This window comes from Equus caballus, chromosome 1, assembly GCF_041296265.1.
Source record: "Equus caballus isolate H_3958 breed thoroughbred chromosome 1, TB-T2T, whole genome shotgun sequence".
In the NCBI taxonomy this organism is placed as follows: Eukaryota; Metazoa; Chordata; class Mammalia; order Perissodactyla; family Equidae; genus Equus; species Equus caballus.
In genome coordinates, this window is record NC_091684.1 from 106,139,481 (window position 1) to 106,159,256 (window position 19,776).

The following is a 19,776-nucleotide window of genomic DNA, read 5'->3' on the forward strand; positions in this document are numbered from 1 at the left end:
CTGGCTACCCTTGAGGGCAGTCTTGGTCACCTTTCAAGTACTCCACATCAACTCTCATTTATCTAAACCCACGGTTTCCAAAGTGTGGTCCCTGGACCAGCTGCACCAGCATCTCCTGGGAGCTTGATAGAAAAGCGAATTCTCACACTCAGGTGAGCATCAGCATCGCTGGGAGGGCTTGTGAAAACACAGCATGCTGGGCTCACCCCACAGTCCCTGATTCAGTGGGGCTTGGGTAGGATTTGAGAATTTGCTTTTCTTTCTTTCTTTCTTTTTTTTTTTTGGTGAGGAAGATTCGCCCTGAGCTAACATCTGTGCCAATCTTCCTCTATTTTATATGTGGCATGCCATCACAGCCTGGCTGATGTGTGGAGGAGGTCTGTGCCCAGGATCCAAACCTGCGAACCTCGGCCACTGAAGCAGACCATGCGTAACTTTAACCACTTGGTCATGGGGCCGGCCTTCCAACCCTCTCTTATTTTTTTTATGATGAGTCCCATGGGACATAGCCCCAGGGAGTGTGACAATTATTCATCTAACCCGTTTCCTGTGGGCCAGGAAGGGCCAGGCGCTGCTGTTTGCAAAAATATACCAACATTTTCTATTCTGAAAACCTATTACAGAGGATTTGGAAAACAGAGAGAAAAAGAAAACTCCATCATTTAAAATAATTACGGTTACATTATTTTCTTTCCATCTTGTCTCCTTTGGCATTTAAAAAATAACCTAGCTGGCACTGTACCTTGTGTGGACTTTTGGGCTGATTTCCCCAGGTGGAGAAGCCAGGCGCAGAGGCTGCCGGACCCCTCTGGGCAGGCCCACAGTTTACCCTTGCTTGGAGGAGAATCCTGGCAGGGTGGGCAGCTCAGTATGGCGGTGGGGGCATGCAAGAGGATTTTTAGGTGGGAAACACCCAGGGATGGCCACTTACAGTCAGGATATAACATTTCTCCTTTAAACAAATTTAGGTTTCTTTTTTAAAGCAAGTCAATTTAAAGAAAAAGACGTAGAGTTAACAACAGTACAGATGGTTCCCAGATATGGTCGAAATCAGCAAGATGGTTGGAAGCTGAAGCTCGGAGAACATTTCTCTGGGCCCCTGAGCCCCTTCCCATGGATAACTCCCACCCGTGGCTGCCAGAGTCTTCTGCCAAGCCACCTACTCATGCCAAAGAGGACTCAGCTATTCCTGTCCTGGAGAAGGGCGAGGAAAGGGCCACGGGCAGGAGTGGCTTCTTGGTGAGGTCTCTGGGCCAGAAGCCCACCGGCTCCACCCACGCACACCCACCTCCTGGCATGGAAGGGGCCAGGCGTTGCACTGCCAGCACCCAGAGGAGCGCCCAGTTCAGCGAATTGTCCATGCACTGGACGGGTGACTGGGGGAATTACTGAGAAGCTCTGACGCACCCTTTTCTTCAAATACACACGCCCCTGGGTGAGCTGACCCTACTAGGCACGCACACGTGACCGCACACTGCTTTAATTCAGACTGATCCAAACTGGGCGATGTTAAAATTGTTCCAAGAAAGAAAGGCCCTGTGGTCAGATTCTTTGGGGACAGAATACCTCCCCTGCTCTGCATTACAGTGCACGTTAACATATCCAAAGCTCTGAGAAGGTCTGCAGCCAGGAAACCTATTGATCTTTCTGTACTTCAGCGTTTCCCAAACGTTATGGCCACAAAACCCTTTTTCCAACAGGGTTGGAAGGCTGCTGCTTTCATCCTATCTATCAAGTCCCGTCTGATCTGACCATGACAGCTGGAGCTCAGGAAGCTCCGGTTGGGCAGGCTGGCCCCAGAAGAGGGACAGGAAAGGAGGAGAAAGGCCAGGGGACGGGTCACAGTCAGACTTCAACAATGACCGCTCCTGGCCCTTCCTTCGATTGAGGATCCTCCTATAGGGAGATTTTAAAGGATGATGGGGCCGGGGTGAGAATGCAGGGGGACAGAGTCATGGCCCTCTCATTGGCACAGGATGGGCAATGGGGTGTGCAGGCAGGAGAAATAAAGGAAAGGGGACAGTGAATGAGGAGGGAGAGAAGGAGAATGTTTCCGAACAAGACCACCCGTGCCCTTTCTCTCACGCACGGGAGGTCCTAGAGGCCCGCCCAGGGGGCTGAAGTCGCCCGCAGCAGCATGCCCAGGTAGTGTCAGGGCTGGGGAAGCACAGCTAGGGGGAGAAGCCATGCCCAGGACACACCCCGGGCGGACAGGGGTGTGTGGCCTCAGGACACGCCCCAGCGCCCAAGCCATACGAACCTGGCAGTGGGGATGCAGCCAGTGGCGTGTAGGCTGGTTCCCATTCTGTCTGGTTTTCTGGCTCAACGGTGAAGGCTGGAATTGCTGTCGTCTCCTCCCCTAAGGGGACAGCAGCCACGCCAGGCGCCACTTGGGTCACGAGCCAGTCCTCCACGCCTGAGGGCAGTGTGGGCGTGCCAGCCTCCTCTTCTCCTGGAGACGGCGCCACTGAGACACCTGAAGGGGATGTAGGTGGTGAAGGTTCCTCCTTACCAGTGACCCACCCAAGGCTGGCCCTTCTCGAGGAGAGCTAGGGGACTCTGAGGTGGGCCAGGCCTGTGCAAAAGCCTTGCTGGGCCTCGAGCCCCTCCCTACACCCCCGTCCCCATCCAGCAAGACAGCTCTTGGCCTCCTCAATTTATAAGAGCCGTTTGCATCAGCTACACAATATCGATTTGCGCACTCCATCAGCACTTTATTTCAGGTGGTCTGGGGCACTGCTTCTGCAGAATCCGTCACACCTGCCAGGGCTTGTTTAAAGGCATTACGTATGTAAGATCATTTTATCTCACAACAGCCTTAGGAGCTAGACACCATTATGGCATTTACAGATGGGGAAGCTAAGGCACAGAGTTAAGTGACTTGCCCAGGGTCAGTGGCTTATAAGTGGCAGATCTAGTCTTTGAATCCAAGTATCTGATGCCAGATGCCACGCTCTCAGCTGCTGCGTGAGGCTGCCTTTCCTGGGGACAGAAGTTATGTTCCAAGTGTGTCGGGACCAAAAGCAGGAAGGTTCTGTTTAGATCCCGTGAAGCCGCCCCAGCACTGGAAGGGGTAAGGCAGGATTCACCGACTGGGGGTACCTGTTGTGGTTCAGGGGAACCGGCAGGCGGCTTGGTCGGGAAGGAAGCTGAACTTGTCTGCATTTATAGAAAAGGCTGGGATCACGTGGGGTCGGGTGGGGGGTGCATGACCGAGAATTCACTAGGAGGCTGACTGGCGTGGCTTCTGCCGCTCTGGGCAGATGCTGCAGGGGCCTCATCAAATCCCCAGGCGGGGCTGGGGATTGGCCTTCCTGAGGCTGGCGGAGGGGGGCTGCACTTTCTTTGAACTGGATTTTAAACCGCGACCCTGGCAATCTGGGAAACCTGGGGATGCTCAGGGTTTATTCAATATTAACTTTATTTTGGAATAACTACAGCTTCACCGGAAGTTACAAAGACCAGTCAGTTTTGATGTATAATATGTACATCGGGACACAAGCTGTTACTACAATCTATGTCCTGGTCAGCGCACCCGACCCGCGGACCCTGTGAGAACTCATCCAATCAGAGCCCAGCAATGTCTTGGCCACTCCCTGGCCACGCCCACTGAGTTGTCCGATGATGTCACTCTCAGAACTCTCACCCGTAATGATGGTGATACGGCCGCAGTGGGTCCCCCAGCATGGGCCAATCAAAAGCATGAATTTCTGGGGCTTAGTGAAGAATAGACTAATCTGACAGAACTCATCGAAAAAAAATATTTAGAAGCAGGAGGACATCTGACAAGGGCATACACACTGAAACAGTACGTGTCATTTATTTATAATAATAAAGCTAACATTTATTGAGTCCATTTACTATGTCCCAGGCACTATGCCCAGTGTTTTATATGCACCCTGTCAGTTAATCCTTACAGCAACTCTTTGAGGTAGGAGCTATTATCATTGTTTTATAGATGAATTGGAGGAACAGAGAGGTTAAGTGACTTGCCGAGGGTCACATAGTCCTGAAGCAGCAGAACCATAATTAAAACTCAGGACTGCCTGATTTTAGAGCCCCAAGTTCCTACTCACCTCTCTCTACTTGTCTCTGGGGAACTTTAGAAGGACGGAGTTGCCTTGGGGTCAAAGCTTAAGGTCATGCTAGCTCCAGAGCTGCCCCTGCCCCACAGGGGCTGACTCTTTTCTCCTTTCTCTGATGGATGGGGAGAGTGGACAGAGGCCAGGAGGGGTGAGCCCATGGGAGTCACCCCCAGGCAGAAGTGGGTTCTGGAGGACAGGTAAGGACGTGTACCTCGGAAGCAGAAGGCGTGGTGCCGGGACAGTGGGTCCGGGAGGCCTGTCTGGTTGGGGTAGAGGTAGACGGTCCTCACGCCTGGCTTGTCCCCACCACAGGCGGGTCGTGGGGTGACGATGGGGTAGCGCAGGCTGCCGTCTGCCAGCCAGCCGGCGTAGCACTTGTCCAGGCCGCGGCTCCAGGCGGCATAGAGCTGGCCCGTGGTGGCCAGGGTGGCGTTGTGGGACCCACAGAACTCCAGGGCTTCCCGGAAGGTGAACTGCTCCAGGCGTGTGGCGAAGAACACCTCCCCTGGGGACAGAGGCAGGTGGCACGTGTGACCCCTTGGGCCCAGGGCCAGAGCAGCCTCTGCTCACGCAAGGGCAGGGCAGCCGGGCTGAGATGAGCTGGGGACTCTGCACGGAAACGACAGCCGCTCCTTTCCCCAGTCCCCAGGCAGCGTTGGGCACCCCTCCCCTGGCCAAGAGAGGCCCTCCCTCCCCAGCCACCCTCCCATCCCCTGCCGCCCCCCACCCCACCCCATCTTGTGAACCGGTAGGGGCGGGGCCTATCTGATTTGGGGAAAGGAAGTTCACGCTTCCTGAACACCTACTTGTGCCAGGCACTTTTCACACCTATCTCATGGAATACTCAACAAGGCCTCTGATAGGAGCATAGATCAGCCCCAATCTAAGATGAGGAAGCTGAGGCCTGGAGAGTTGAAGTGACTTGCCCATGTCCTGAAACAAGTGGGCAGAAATGCTGAAATCTTTCCAGAACAGCAGCATTTCCAAAATTGGGTTCAGTGGAATTGTAATCTGGTGATTTTAATTGACGTTAAAAGAAATGAAATAAAACAAAATAAAGGGTCTGTGGTTAAAGAAGCTGGGCGAGCCTTGGTTAAGCAGAGTTAGAGGTCTTCTTCCTGCAGGACTTCTCAGAGTCTGACTTGTTCATGGGCACTGGGACTCTCCACGAGGCAGATGATGTATATAACACTTATTTATAATAAATAAATAAATTGATTTATTTATCTACAGAACTTTTTTTTTTTTTTTTTTTTTGGTGAGGAAGATTAGCCCTGAGCTAACGTCTGTGCCAGCCTTCCTATATTTTGTATGTGGGATGCCACCACAGCATGGCTGATGTGTGGAGTAGGTCTGTGCCCGGGATCCCAACCCGTGAACCTGGGGCCCCCAAGCGGAGTGTGAACTTAACCATTAGACCACCGGGCCAGCCCCAGAACTCATTGTTTTTTTGAAGGAGCAAGCACTCCCCTGCAATGCTGGGAGAATCCACACGGACCATCTGGGAGGGAAAGAAAGGGCTTGACCTGAGGGGGTGGGTGCATCCTCTTTCTGAAGCAGGGTCCTTTCCCCTGGGGAAGGCTGGGTGGGACCGGGGCTGGGGTGAAGGTAATGCCCTCTCCTCGTTGTGTCCCCCCATCAGCCCCCTGCCTGTCTGGGGCCCCAAATGTGAGAACAGGGCCTGTACCCTCGAGCCTGTCCACGTAGCAGTAGACATCATAGGTTTCCGATGAGGGCCGCACGCCGTAGGTCCTGACCCCCGGGCTGCTGTCCATGTCGCCCACACATGGGGTCCGGGGGCTCACAATGGGGTATCTGCAAAGGAGGGTGAGAGGGGCAGAATGAGGGCCTGTTCTGGGGGATGGAGGATGCAGCCCAGGGTTAGGCTGGCAGGACACGCTGGAACTCGGGCAGGGCCTGCCTTCCGTGTCCAGTGGAACTCAAACCAGGAGTCCAACCCTTGTGCAGCAAGGCCCCTGAGCAGCTGGGGGAAGGGTCTGGGGCCCCGAGGATTTCTGGCTTCAGATGAGAGTCTGCTATGTGGAAGGGCACTGGCTGAAGCTGGAGGGTACCACGGGCTTGATGAGGGGATCTCCCCCTCTGTCTCTTGGCGGGAAATGACCAAGGACTTAATGTCCCCAGGGCTCTTCTCCACCCTTGCAGAATGCACCTTGGTTCTGGGGAGAAATGCAGGGAGTGGCCGCAGCACCACCAGTGACTGAATTAACCCACAGGGCAGCGGGTGCCCACGCTGTGCCGGTGCCGGGCCAGGTGGTGGCTCCCCAAGCCTGACCCTTGAGACTGGGCTTGGGCGGGGAGAGGAGACGGCTCGCCCTTCACCTGACGGTCTGGTCACTCAGCCAGCCGGCGTCACACTGCTCGTAGCCCGCTTCGTAGGCGGCCTGGAGCTGCTCGGGCGAGGCGATGACCGCCCCTGTCTGCAGGCAGGCCTGCTGTGCCTCCTCAAAGGTCAGAGAGTATCGGTCGGAGCCCGGGCGGTAGTGGAACACAACACCTGGGTTGGGGGGAGAGGGCGAGAAGGAGAGACGGGGCAGGCTCAGGGCACGGACCGGTGCCACTATGCCGGTGCCCACGGCGCCTGCTTCTCAAGGCTTTTCAGCAATAGTGTGAGCCATGGGACCTTGAGGAATGACCTCTGTTCATTCCCTCTTTCCTTTCCTACTTCCGATCCCATTTCCAGCCAAGCGGTTTCCCTCTGCTTGTTCAAACTGCTCCTGAACTCCATCTTCCTGAGAAAGCCTTCTAGGACTCTTCTGCCCTGGGTGTCCCCAGCCCTCCTTTCTGGGCTCCTCACTCCTAGGATGCTCATTTGTCCCATTACTCTTTAAAACAAATGCATTTTTTCTTATTGTAAAAAGAATAACCATTCATTGCAGAATATTTGGAAAATACAGAAAAGGATAAGGAAGAAATCAAACAATTACCGGCATTTCTTCCACCTGGCCCAGGGTCCAGGGTTCAGGGGGTGAGTGGTCCTCCTGAAAGTGGCTGCAAGCATTTGTGTGGGTGTGCACTTGGCACATTGTGTGTGCATGTGCTGGGCATTTGTGTGGGTGTGCACTGGGCATACTGTGTGAGTGTGCACAGGGCATAGTGTGTGGGTGTGCATGGGGCATACTGTATGAGTGTGCACAGGGCATAGTGTGTGTGTGTGTGGGGCACAGTGTGTGGATGTGTACTGGGCATACGGGGGGTGTGCACTGGTCATTTGTGTGGGTGTGCATGGGGCATACTGTGTGGGTGTGCGTGGGGCACAGTGTGGGTGCGCAGTGGGCATACTGTGTGGGTGTGTGCGGGGCATAGTGTGTGGGTGTGCACAGGGCATAGTGTGTGGGTGCGCAGTGGGCATACTGTGTGGGTGTGTGCGGGGCATAGTGTGTGGGTGTGCACAGGGCATAGTGTGTGGGTGTACACTGGGCATACTGTGTGGGTGTGCACTGGTCATTTGTGTGGGTGTGCACTGGGCATAGTGTGTGGGTGTGCACCGGGCATACTGTGTGGGTGTGCACCCCACATTTGTCTTGGTGTGCACAGGGCATATTTCTGGGGAGTGGGCTCGTAGTTCCTGCCAGACTCTCCAGGGGCTGGAGCCTTGCGGCAGAGCCCTGTCCTCGAGCCCCTCCTGCTCTGCCTCCCTCTCTGCGTTCAGCTGGATGCACGGTAGTTTTTGACACGTCCCTGGGTGACTGGCCGGTTTATGTCACAGCTGTGAATCTGCAGTCTGAGTCTGTCTCACGTTCTTTGTCCTGTCCTGTGTCAGAAGCTCACCTGCCCATTGGCACCTTTCCATGTGGTGGCCAGTGGGGCTCTCTCCAGCCCTGGGACGCCGCCATCCTTGGGGGTACCCCAAAACTCCTCCTTCCTGACATATTTATATTCATCTGGGCAATTCAGGCTGAAATCCCACTTGGTGGCTGGAAAGGGCTGGCCTTTCCAGAATAGGACACATTTTATGGCCATAGTATGGACATGTTTATTAGGACATGTTTGTGGCCTAAATGGTTTCTGTCACAACTACCATGTTAGCTCTAAATTTGCCAGAGACAACAGGTTAACAAACGGGCGTGGCTTTGTTCCAATCAAACTTTGTGGACATTGAAATGTGAATTTCATATAATTTTCACGTGTCACAGAATATTATTCTTCTTTTGACTCCCCCCTCCAACTATTTGAAAATGTAAAACCATTCTTAGTTCATGGGCCATATAAAAAACAGGGGGCCAGCTAGCTTGGGCTTGTGGGCCATCCTTTGCCGAGCCCTGTCCTGAAGGTCAGACCGTGAGAGGCCTCAGGGGCCACCCAGTGCGGTAGTTTCAAGTGGCTCTATCTTGCAGAGGTCCTGATGGGGCAAGGACAGGGAGAGCCCTGGTTCTGCACGCCGTGTCACCTAGATCCACACCCAGTGTGGCATCTTGACCTGCTTGATATGTACATGGGTTTCCAGCATGACTCCATTAGAAGGAAATGCTTTGTGGCAAAGGAGCAGGAATGTCACTGGTCTGGCGTGTCTCCCTTGTTTTACAAATGAGGACAAAGGTTTGTTCCAGGTCCCAAGTCCCAGGTCCCAGGTATAGACCCCCAGGCCAAGTTCCTTCCACTTCCCCTGCCCCGCATGCAGCCCCCTTCGGGCCGGGCACTTACCCCCTGGCAATCGTGGCTGCCCAGGGACCTCAGGAGCTGTGGTCACCTGTACCACAAGGTCCTCGCTGGTGAAGGCTGTGATGGGGCCCAGGCCAGGTGTGGACTCCTCCGGAACGCCCCAGGGCCTGGTGGCCGCTCCAGTCTCGTTCTCCGCCTCGGGGAAGGCGGTGGTCCCCACGCCAGGGACAGACGTGAAGGGCTCCCCAGGCTCCAGGATGGTGGGGGAGACGCCAAAGATGGGTTTCACTGTGAGGATCACATTGCCTCGAGCTTCACCCTCGGTGATGTTTTGTGGCAGTGGCATCTCCACATCCGGCCAGGTCACCGTCTGGATGGTGATGTCCTCCTCGCCACTCACAGCGAAGAAGTTTTCTGGGATGTCCACAAAGTCTTCACCTGGGGCAGGGGGCAAAGGTAAACTTTAGCGGCTCAGCCCGGGGCTGGCTTGAGGGGGACGAGCATCGGATCTACTTTCTCTCCTGCTGGGGAAGGACAGCACTGTGCTGGGCCCACGCTGGGGTCCTCAGCTATTTGAATATTCATCACAGGAGTCCCCACAGTTTCCAGATGGCAAAAGAGCGCAAAGTCATCATAGCACAAGACGTCGGCCAATCGGCTCACTGCTTACAAAACCAGTTCCTGCTGGTCAACTCCAGCTGCCTCCTCTCCTGTCTTCTGAGCACCTTGTTGACCATCTGATGTTGTAAGTAGCCAACAGGACAAAGAAAATCAGTTACAAAGTGAAACTGAAACATTCTTGTCAAAGACGCAGGAGCTCATGAAATTGATGGAGGTGACAAGGGAGAGCTGTCTGCCCCAGTCATGAATGAATGAGGGTCGGGTAGAACCAAGCCAGTGACTAACCAGGAAAGAAAATCCATGAGGGTGTCACTACTTCAGAAATGATGGTTACAATATTGAAAGATTAAGAGAGGCCCTGGGGGAAATCCTAATCATTTTCGCAAAAATAACCTCTTCACGTAAGACCAGGCTGTGAGAGTTAAACACGAAATGACCTAGATCATTGTGCTATCGCCAATTTTGTTATAAAATTTATGCAATTCTGTATTAGTCATTGTTTTTTTCCTCCAAGAACTGGCACTTTATTGTAATTAAAACCTAGATTGTGTAAAATATAAGATAAAAATCTTATTTTAAAAAAATTTTAGTCTAATTTTTCAAAATAAAGTGTCCGTCAAAACTTTCCCCTCACTCTTCAATAACTAGCCCTTCTTCTAAGGTCATCCCATTGAAAAGGGCAGATCACAGCACCCTCCTGTGGGAGCATGGTCTTAGGTCAGGCGCCTGCCATCTTCCATGTGGTATCACCATCTTCCCATTAGACAGATGAGGAAACTGAGGCTCAGGGCCTGGACCTTCCCATGGTTGCACAGTAGCAGGTGGCAGGGCTGGGATCCAAACCCGAGAAAACACACACTCTAAAGCTCATGGTTTTAACCCTGTTCTAGGCGAATGAGATAGGCCCGGATACGCTGCAGCCTCAGCAACACTATGTTAGCTCTTCTAGGAAGCAGTGAAAATGGCCGGGTGCTGACATGAGGTTCAGGTATCCGGTGGACCCTGATGAAAACAGCCCCCTATTCCACGATCTCGTCCTCTGGGCCCCAATTTTGGTGTTGTGACGCCCTCCCTCCTCCAGCCCCAGCCCCACCTGTGTAGCAGATGGCGTCGTAGCGCGATGAGGGGTCGGGGTAGCCGGTCTGGTTGGCGTGCAGGTAGACGGTCCTCACGCCCAGGAGGTTGCCCCCGCAGTTGGGCCGGGCCTTGGAGATGGGGTAGCGCACGCTGCGGTCGGCCAGCCAGCCGGCGCTGCACATGTCCATGCCGCTCTGCCAGGCCAGGTAGAGCTGGCCGGTGGTGGCCAGCCGGGCACCCAGGCGCCGGCACTCGTTGGCTGCCTCGTGGAAGGTGAACTTCTCCGGAGACGTTGCGTAAAAGACCTCACCTGTGAAGGACAAAGCAGGCGGCGGGGTGAGGCTCTCCCCCCACCTCCCTGCCCTGCATCCCCAGGGAGATCCACACGGTTCCTCCAGGTGTTGAGCACCCTCAACTCGGTTTGGCCTCTAAATTCTCAAAGCCCAGGTCCCACACATCCATATCTCCCATCCTGCCCTCCACTTCCCGTGGGCTTTTGGGCGGCATCAGTTTCCTAAAACAGGAGGACCCAAAATGGCAAGGAGGCAGGAAAGCGTAGGGCAAATGTGAGTCCCAGGCCGAAACTCCACCTCCTCAGCGGCATCTCGGCCCCGCCGTTTGCTGTGGATCTTCAGCCACTGGGGCATCTTTCCTACGGGTCAAGCATTGCCCACTCAATCGATCCTTTTAAAAAATTCAAACTCTGATGGGAAAGGCGGGCATCAGACTTTGACCCCTCAGAGCAGTGGTTCACAAACTGGGGGCTCTAGGCCCCGAAGTGTTCACGAGGGCATTAGTGGGGCTTTTGAGTTCTTGCTACCATTTCCAAAAACCTACAAGGTTGTGTGGGGTGGAGGTGGGGTCGTGGGCATCCGCTCCTGGGGATAGTCCTGGCAGTCCCCGCTCAGGGGCAGCTCTGGTTGGCTGCTGTATGGGTCTTTGGTTAGCCAAAAACAGGAACCCACATGCCTGTTACTTAATACACTGGTTTGGGCGCTGGGGTGAGAGTGACGAAGGTGGGCTCTGGTGGTGAGAAAGCTGGGGGCTGCCCTGCCTCAGTATGAGCCGGGCTGTCAGCTCTTCTCCCCCAGCCTGGGGGAAGCTGTGAGCTTGAGGGTTTGGGGGTGGTGGGCAGAGGTGGCAGAATCTGGACAGCCAAAAGGGGCGAATGGGTACAGATGGGAGAAGGGGTGTCATCCACATGCCTGGGTAGCTTGGGCAGCTCTGACTGCGACCAAAATGAGCGCCCTTACAAACCAGGACTCCAGGTTCCTTCCTGCTGCCCCTGGGGCTCTCCAGGACCAGCCCATTGGGGACCGCCAAGGAAGGGCTAGGGGCTGGCAACAGGGAAGCAAAGAGAGGGTTGGGGGGCGGCCAGCCAGCTCTCCTGGGAACTACTTTTGTGACGGGTCCACCCTGGAGTGGCCTGGGGTGTCCTTTGTGGGGGTGACAAGACCGGGCTGGGCACCGATGGTGCAGTGGACCTTGGGACAGTGATGGGATGGTCAGAGCAGCGGGGGTCCTGGCTGGAGGGGCAGTCCCAGGTGAGAGACCAGCAACAAGCCCTCTTGGGCTCGGTGGTGACACCAGACAGTCTGCAGGTGCCTGGGGCCACTGAAGCCTTCTCCAAAATGGAAAGAGAGGGGCCAGACCTGTGGGCGCCTTCCACCCCCCACACTGCCCGCCCCTACCCCCTCTGGGTGTGGCACAGCGGGATGAGTGGGTGGTGCCCTGGGTTATTGCCCTGCCTCAGAGGAGGCCCATGTGATCCCGAGTGGTAGTGGGGTGAAGGGAGCAGCGTGCTCTTGGGAGGGGCAGCGGCCTCACCCTCCATCTCCTCGGCAAAGCAGTACACGTCGTAGGTCTCATTGGTGTCACGGATGCCGTAGGTCCTCACGCCGGGAAACTCATCCTTGTCCCCATAGCAGCCTTCCCGGGGCAAGTGGATGGGATACCTGCCGGGAATCCAAAGTGGGATGTGACACTCAGGGCACAGAGGGGCCTGTGCTCTTGTATCTGACTCCCTTGTGGGAGGAAATGGCAACTCATTGATGCGTTTGCCCGTGTCTGCCCTGGAGATGTGGACTATTGGTTTTACAATTTTTTTCCCGGCTTTATTGAGATGTATGTTTTCACAGGTATTGCGACGCAAGGCAGCCTCCTTTACTGAATATTTATTGGTACCAAACATGTTCTACCAGGGGCCGGAACACCTCTTCTGTAAAAGGCCACAGAGTAAATACTTTAGGTCTTGCAGGCTGTAGGGTCTCCATCACGACCACTCGTCTTTGCCATTGTAGTAAGAAGTAGCCACAAGTGGGCGCCGCCGTGTTTCCATAAACCCCTATTTATAGAAACGAGGAGTGGGCTGGATCTGGCCCAGGGGTCACAGTTTGCTGATCCTTACTCTGTATCATTTGAGTCTCACATCAACCTAATGAGGCAGGTGCTATAACGACTCTGTTTTAACCTGGAAGAAACTGGGGCTCAGAGATGTTAAACAATTTGTCCAAGGTGACACAGCTTCCAAGTGTCAGAGCTGGGGTTTGAGCCCAGCTCTGTCTGAGGCAGAGGTGTGGGCTCCTGACTATGCTAGACTGTTGTCTTTTTTTTTTTTTATGGTTAGTAGGCTTAGTGTCTTAAAATCTCTTTGCCTACCCTAAGATCGCAAAGATATTTCCCTTTGTTTTCTTCTAGGGGCTTGGTGGGTCTGGCTTTTACGTTTAGCGCGGTGATCTGCCCCGAGTGAACTGTCACATCCTGTCTTAACAGGCTCGATCACCCTGACTGAGGTCCCACGAGGCAGGGCTCTGTCTGTCCTGCTGGGCACCCCATCCCTCAGCAGTGGCACTGGGGGCGGGGGGTGGGAAACGCACCTAGAAGCTTAATTTATGTAAGTCTTGTTTTATTGAAAACAAAAAGAATGTACAGTGGTTTACAAAAACACATAAAGCACCAAAGTTTTTTAAAAAGTAAATGAAGAAATCATGGCAAAGGGAAAAATGGGTAGGAAGAATAATGACGTGTCATTTGCATGGATGAAATGAGCATGTAGGTCAAGTTGCTGGGAGGGACTCACTCGCCTGCAGGACAGAGCACGAGTCCCCCTTACCCACATTCACTTTCTGTGGGTTTAGTTACCCGCGGCCAAGTACAATCTGAAAATATTAAATGGAAAATTCCAGAAATAAACAATAAGTTTTAAATTGTGTGCTGTTCTGAGGGGTGTGATGACATCTCCTGCTGTCCAACTTCCTCCCTCCCGGGATGGGAATCACCCCTTTGTCCAGCCCTATATGCTACCCGCCCGCTAGGCACTTTGTAGCCGTCTGGGTTATCAGATCGACTGTCCCAGTGCGGCAGTGCTTGCATCCAAGTCACCCTCACTGGACTTAATAACGGCCCCAAAGTGCAAGGGTCGTGATGTTGGCAATGTGGATACGCCAGAGAGGCCAGGAAGTGCTCCTTTAAGTGAAAAAGTGAAAGTTCTTGACTTAATAAGGAAAGGAAAAAATCACGTGCTGAGATTGCTACCGTCTACAGTAACTTGCGTTACAGTATATCGTTATAATTATTCTATTTTATTATTGGTTGTTGTTGTTAATCTCTGTGCCTCATTTATAAACTAAGCTTTATCATAGGTGCGTATGTATAGGAAAAAATGTAGTACGTATAGGATTCGGTACTATCCACGGTTTCAGTCTTCCACAGGGGGTCTTGGAACGTATGCCCCAAGGATAAGAGGGAACTCCTGTAACAAGGATTTGGGACAGGTCATCGGGTGCCTGACCTAGAGTTGGCCAAGGCAGCCCTCCAGGCCCAGCCTAGGCCGGCCACGTGTCACGCCAGCACCAGCTCAGTGCTGGTCAACGTTCCAGCCCATCGCCCACCCCACTCCGCTGGTGGCCTGGAGCTCACCTGACAGTCTGGTCGGCCAGCCAGCCGGCGTCGCACTGGTGGAAGCCGTCCTCATAGGCGGCCTGCAGCTGCTCGGGCGTGGCGATGATGGCGCTGTTCTGCAGGCAGGCCCGCTGCGCCCTGTCGAAGTCCAGGGTGTAGCGCGTGGAGATGGCTCTGTAATGGAACACGATGCCTGCAAGACACACGCGGGCGATAGAGCAGGTCAGGCACAGCCTCTCGTCGCTGAGGCCCTCGGAGAATTACGGCGATAGTCAGAGGGACCTTAGAGACATCCGGTCCAGGCCTCTAGCTGATATGCAGGCATCCCCTCTCCACATTTGCATGTGGTCCTCTGCCTCTGCTGGGACACCCCAGTAATGGGGAACTCATTAGCGTGCTTCTGAACACCTATGATAATTCTGATAATCAGAAAGTTTTTTGAATTTAACGAAAATCTGCCTCCTTAAAATTTTTCCTTGTCACTCCAGGACCCCATATTTGCTTTGGGGGAAGAGACATTTAGAGCCCCATGCATCTTCAGCCAGGGGCATCCTAGTGGGAGCCCAGTGTAAGGCACACCGAGGAGCGGACCATCTTTGACAGAGCCTCAAAACAGGAGAAATCCAGGGCTGCCCCTAGTCCTGAAGCCAATAGAGGACACGACCATTCTCCTTGGGCCATCAAGAGAAAGGGGACCAGGCAGTCTTCATCCTTTTGTTTGGCTTCTGGAACTGAGAATGGGGTGCTAGAAGTGGAGGAGGGAAAAGACGCCTGGATTAAGGGTCAGGAGACTGCTCTGGCCCACTTCCAGGGAATCGTCAGGCAAGTCACTTGACCTCAGTTTGCTTGCCTTTAAAATGGGGAGTGTCACAAGGCCCACCGAGTCACAGGATTGTTGGAAAGCAGGAACTGTCACTTACATGTGACTGTGGCCAGGAAGAATTTAATTCCCTCAGGGTCCAGAAAGAACGATACCACCAGCTCCTCGTTACAGAGGGAGCCACTGCAGTTAAGTAACTTGACCGAGGTGCAGACGGGTGGGGGTGGGAGGATCTGGGATCTGAAAGCCAGCCTGCCTGGGTCCACACCGGTGAGGATACCATTCTGGTTCTTTCCACAGGTGAAGCAACATCCCTGAGGGGGGCGCTCTCACCTTTCACCACGACCTCTAGGGTGGCCTCGCTGTCCTCGATGCCGTGCATCACCTCGCAGCGATAGATGCCAGAGTCATTGGAGCGCAGGTTCTGGAGTTCCAAGGTGGCGTCGGTCGGGATGGCTGGGTAGTTGGGCAGCGAGACCCTGTCTTGGTAGGCGCTGTTGACCCGCACCTGCCCTTCCGTGGCCACCAGCAGCACCACCTCCTTCTCCTTGGAAATGCGGCTCCACTTGATTCTCGGGGCGAGGGGGGCGGTGGAGGGGGCGGTGGTCACAGGGTGAGTGGGGTGGATGAAATAGCAGGGGATGGTGAGGGAGGTCCCCAGGAGGACCCGCAGCGGGGATGGTTCGGGGATGCTGACACTCAGCGAGTTGTCAGGGTCTGTGGGGAAGAGGAGGGGAGGGAGACAGACTCGTTAGTGCTAGAGAGGACCACCCAGGCTCCCTGACAGTTCTTCCGGAAATGACAAAATCCAATGAGCGTGCTCGTGTCTACGGCGGGGATGCTCCTGTGCCATGTGGAGTTCCCAGGAAGCCTTGCAACCTTTCCCAGAGCAGCCTTCCCCAAGATCCCCAGTCTGTGCACCTCAAGAAACTACGGAGCCAGAAAAGGGTTGCAGGGGAGGGTGGGGGAAACTTCAGGATTGAGACCACCTCTCTGTTTCTCAAATCGGGGTACCACAGAGGACGCCAAGCCACAGGATAAACAGGACCCATCTTCCTGGAGTGACAGCTTGATTGAAAGATTTTGGGACAAATTACTTTCAGGGAGAAAAAATTATTATGGGGGAGGAAAAAAATATCCACACAACTTCTAAAGCTAAAATACCAGACTTCAAAGATGTGTCCCACTTGAGGAAGTCTGCTTTGGGGTTCATCCCGACTTTGCAGAAGGACAAGCCGTTCTCTCCTGCTGCTGGGGAGTCGGGGCACCCAGCTGCAGGAGCTTCAGAGGAATCAGACGTTTAAGTCCGCAAAGAGTCAGACGGGGGGTGGGTTTGGGAAATGACTAGACCCCATGAAAGATCACAGAGATATTGATGGGGAAGAGGCAGCGTGTTTACCAAATCCTGTTAGAAGTCAAAGATCTTTCTGGAATGGGAAAGAAAGAGCTTTTGAAACAAGAGCAGCTTTCGTGTCGAGTCATACACTTAAGGAACCCTTTTTTCCTGCAGGTTGAAAATAAAAGTTTCAGATATCTGTGGGTGGTGGATTCATAACAGGGCAAGTAAGGGGGAGCTCGGAATGTCTGGGGTCCAGCCCTAACCTTCTGATGTCCTGGGCAGTCAGTACCAGGCCCTTCCACAAACACCTCCCTCTGAACGCTCAGCCCCAGCCGCACAGCACGGCGCGGGGTTAGTGGGGGTGGCTCTCTGTGGAGAACTGAGCTTCTGCAGTTTCTAAAGCTCCCAGCCAACCCTGGAGAGCTGGTTTGTCTGTGTGGGCAAACCACCCAGGTTATGGCCGGGGGCTGGATTTTTGTGGGTCCCAGAGCAGAGTACAAACGGAGACCCATACGCCATATGTCTAAATATTTAAAAGTTACAAATCAAGGCAACAGATTGTTAAATAAAATATATTCTATCTTCCTACTTGACAACGAAACCTTTCAAAAGGAGAAGCTGGATTCAAATTTAGAATTCTTGGATTCCTTAGAGTTTTGCATTGGGATGTGGCAGCCGCAGGGGAGGAGGGGGGCCAGCCCTGCTCCTTTTCCCACCACTGCTCTGCTCTGTGAGGGTCTGGGTTTATCCCAGGTCTCACGCCCTAGCTGTCCACACCCTGTACAAACAGCCACCCTTTGACCCCTCCCTCGGGCCCAGGGCTGGCTCATCCCAGGGGTGTGGTCCCCCCATAGGAGGATGGACCAGAGGAGAGACCCATGCGGCCCTGGAAGTGGCTTGGGTCCACTTGGACAGGAAATTTCGGGTGTCTGCATCCCCAGAGTATGGTCTAGGGGAGCATGGATCTGGTGAATGTGTCTCGTCGGCCCTACAGACTGCTCATCCTTTAGGGGGTGTTGTGGCTGGAGGAGGGTCAGAGGGGGCCTCTCCTGCCTGGGGCTAACGGAGACATCCCACTTTGGAGCAAGCACATCCTGGGGTCAGCGGACAGTTTGTTCACTGGGTTCAGGGCTTCAAGACCAGAAATCTACCCGGTGCCTGTCACATGCAAGAGACCAGGCAGCGGGCTTCCCGAGGACCGTTTGCAAAAGCAAAGGCCTGTGGTGACCTGTGGGGGGCTTCTTTCTGACTGTTCCTCAAGCGATTTCCCCTTCCTTGATGCTCCCGTTCATCCTCCCTTGCCAGCTTTTTCTCTTTGGGCTTCTCTACGTCCCACCCCCAGCCCAAGCTCTGCGTGAGGTGGTTCTGGGTGAGATCCACGGAGAGGATGCTGGGATGGTGGGCACCTGCCCGGAGCTCACGCCCTCGGCTCTCCATCCTCGAGGGCAGCCAGGAGCGGTACTATCTCAGGGAGGGCTCCTGGATGAATGTGTGTGTGTTCACGCGCATGGGTGCTCTCTCGAGGCCATTATGCTTGCCTTTCCACAGAAAAGGGGCAGGGCCAGGAAAAGCCTGGGAGAGGGGAAATTGTACACCTGAGGCTGGCAGCACCAGGGTCAGTCCCCAGCACCCAGAATCCAGTCTTCAGCGCCTGTGGATAAATGAGACGTGCGTGCAAAGGTCCTCACCTGAAACGTCTACTGAGATGGCCGCTGTGATGACCCTCAGAGTCACAAACGCCAAGAGTAAAGTGGTCATAGTTCACCTGGAAGAGGAGAGGCAGACGTGTCACGTGGAGAGTCAGATACAGTGAGGGCAAAGGTCACGGGACACATGACACAAGGTGATAAACACCGTGGCTGGGGACCTGAAATCACATCAAGATAAGGAGGCTGTACGTGGTTCGAGAGCAATCTTCTCTGAGAATCATCTCTTCACAAAGCCCTTACGGATTTCTCGGTTTAACTACAGGTGTTAGGCTGCAAACTTACTCCGACTTTTTCTAGGGAACCCCCCCCCCCTTCCAACCAGCAAAGGCTCATCCTATAGGATCCTTTGATGGTTGATTTCATGTGTCAAGTTGACTGGGCCACGGGGTGCTCAGATATTGGTCAAACATTATTCTGAGTGTGTCCGTGAGGGTGTTTTTGGATGAGATTAACACTTAAATCAGTAGAACGGGTAAAGCATCGTGCTCTGCTAATGTGGGTGGGCCTCATCCAATCAGTTGAAGGCCTGAATGGAACAAAAAGAGGTAATTCCTCCTGCCTGATGACCTTCAAACCTCCTTCGGACTTCAACTGAAACATCAGGTCTTCCTGGGTCTTGAGTCTTCAGACTTAGGCTGGAAGTACACGCCGACTCTCTGGGTCTCCAGCTTGCCAAAGGCCTCCACAATCACGCGAGCTAATTTCTTATAATGAATCTAATCAACTCCTGTGATAAATCTCTATCACGTGCTGTCGGTTCTGTCTTTCTGCAGAAGTCTGACTAACACAATCCCCCAGGCCCAGAGAGGTGACACGGTTCTCCAACCTCCCCGACGAAATCCGGACCTGCTGCCAACTTCCAATGCGGGAATCTGGTGTGTCCTAGAACGGAGAACACGCCAAGGTTTTGGGAAATATTCAGGGCCCTGGCTCAAGTCAGGGGAAGGATGTCCGCCCAGAGAGCTCTCAAGGAGGCTGGGGGACAGACAGATGAATAATTAAAGAGAGAAATGGGGTCCTGGGATTCCTGCAGGCTTCCTGCTGGCCCCAACAATGACTTCACGTGAACAAGAAAAACAAGCCTTCCTCATTGTCCTCTGCGGAAGAACTGTCAAATCTGCGACAACCACAATGTGAAGGGCATCGCCTGCACCACTGGGACCTGACTCCAGCTGGGCCGGTGCAGGTGGACCCCAAGAACACCCAGCTGAATTTACGAGAGCTCAAGCAGAGGGGTGGTTCTCGGCTTTGGCTGCACATTGAGGTCAGCTGGGCTGCAGCCTTGTCTTCAGGCGTTTGAAAAGCTCCCCAGAAGGGCCTAATGTGCAGCCACAACGGAGCACCCCTGGCTAGAGGCTGTGCAGCCATGCTGTAGACACCTGCGGCTTGCACTCCATGACATGTGCCGATGATGTTTGCCGAGTTGCTCTGTTGGATGGGCCTGTGCTGGGGCCGCCCCTGCCCCCTCTCCCATCTGTGAGCAGGAGCCTTTGGTCCAGGCTTGAGAAGTGTGTGCATCACAGACACTCTGCAGGGAGGAGGGGGGAGGCCTCGGAGGAGACAGAGGACCTGGAACTGAAGATGGAGAATAGAGCTCTCAGAGGC

At 54.1% G+C, this 19,776-nt stretch overlaps 1 protein-coding gene across 2 annotated transcripts in view; it reads right to left on the minus strand.

The window, feature by feature from the left end:
• Positions 1–19,776, minus strand: part of ACAN (aggrecan) — a 65,181-nt gene that overhangs the window by 20,223 nt on the left and 25,182 nt on the right. For both annotated transcript variants that reach the window (XM_005602799.3, XM_023650286.2), the window contains exons 2-11: positions 18,151–18,227; positions 15,457–15,840; positions 14,322–14,496; positions 12,231–12,358; positions 10,420–10,713; positions 8,748–9,143; positions 6,426–6,600; positions 5,773–5,900; positions 4,297–4,590; positions 2,261–2,476 (exon numbers count right to left, since the gene is read on the minus strand). In XM_005602799.3, the coding sequence (XP_005602856.3) occupies positions 2,261–2,476; positions 4,297–4,590; positions 5,773–5,900; positions 6,426–6,600; positions 8,748–9,143; positions 10,420–10,713; positions 12,231–12,358; positions 14,322–14,496; positions 15,457–15,840; positions 18,151–18,220 (2,260 nt within the window). In that variant the 5' untranslated portion in view covers positions 18,221–18,227. The remainder of the gene's footprint in view (positions 1–2,260; positions 2,477–4,296; positions 4,591–5,772; positions 5,901–6,425; positions 6,601–8,747; positions 9,144–10,419; positions 10,714–12,230; positions 12,359–14,321; positions 14,497–15,456; positions 15,841–18,150; positions 18,228–19,776) is intronic.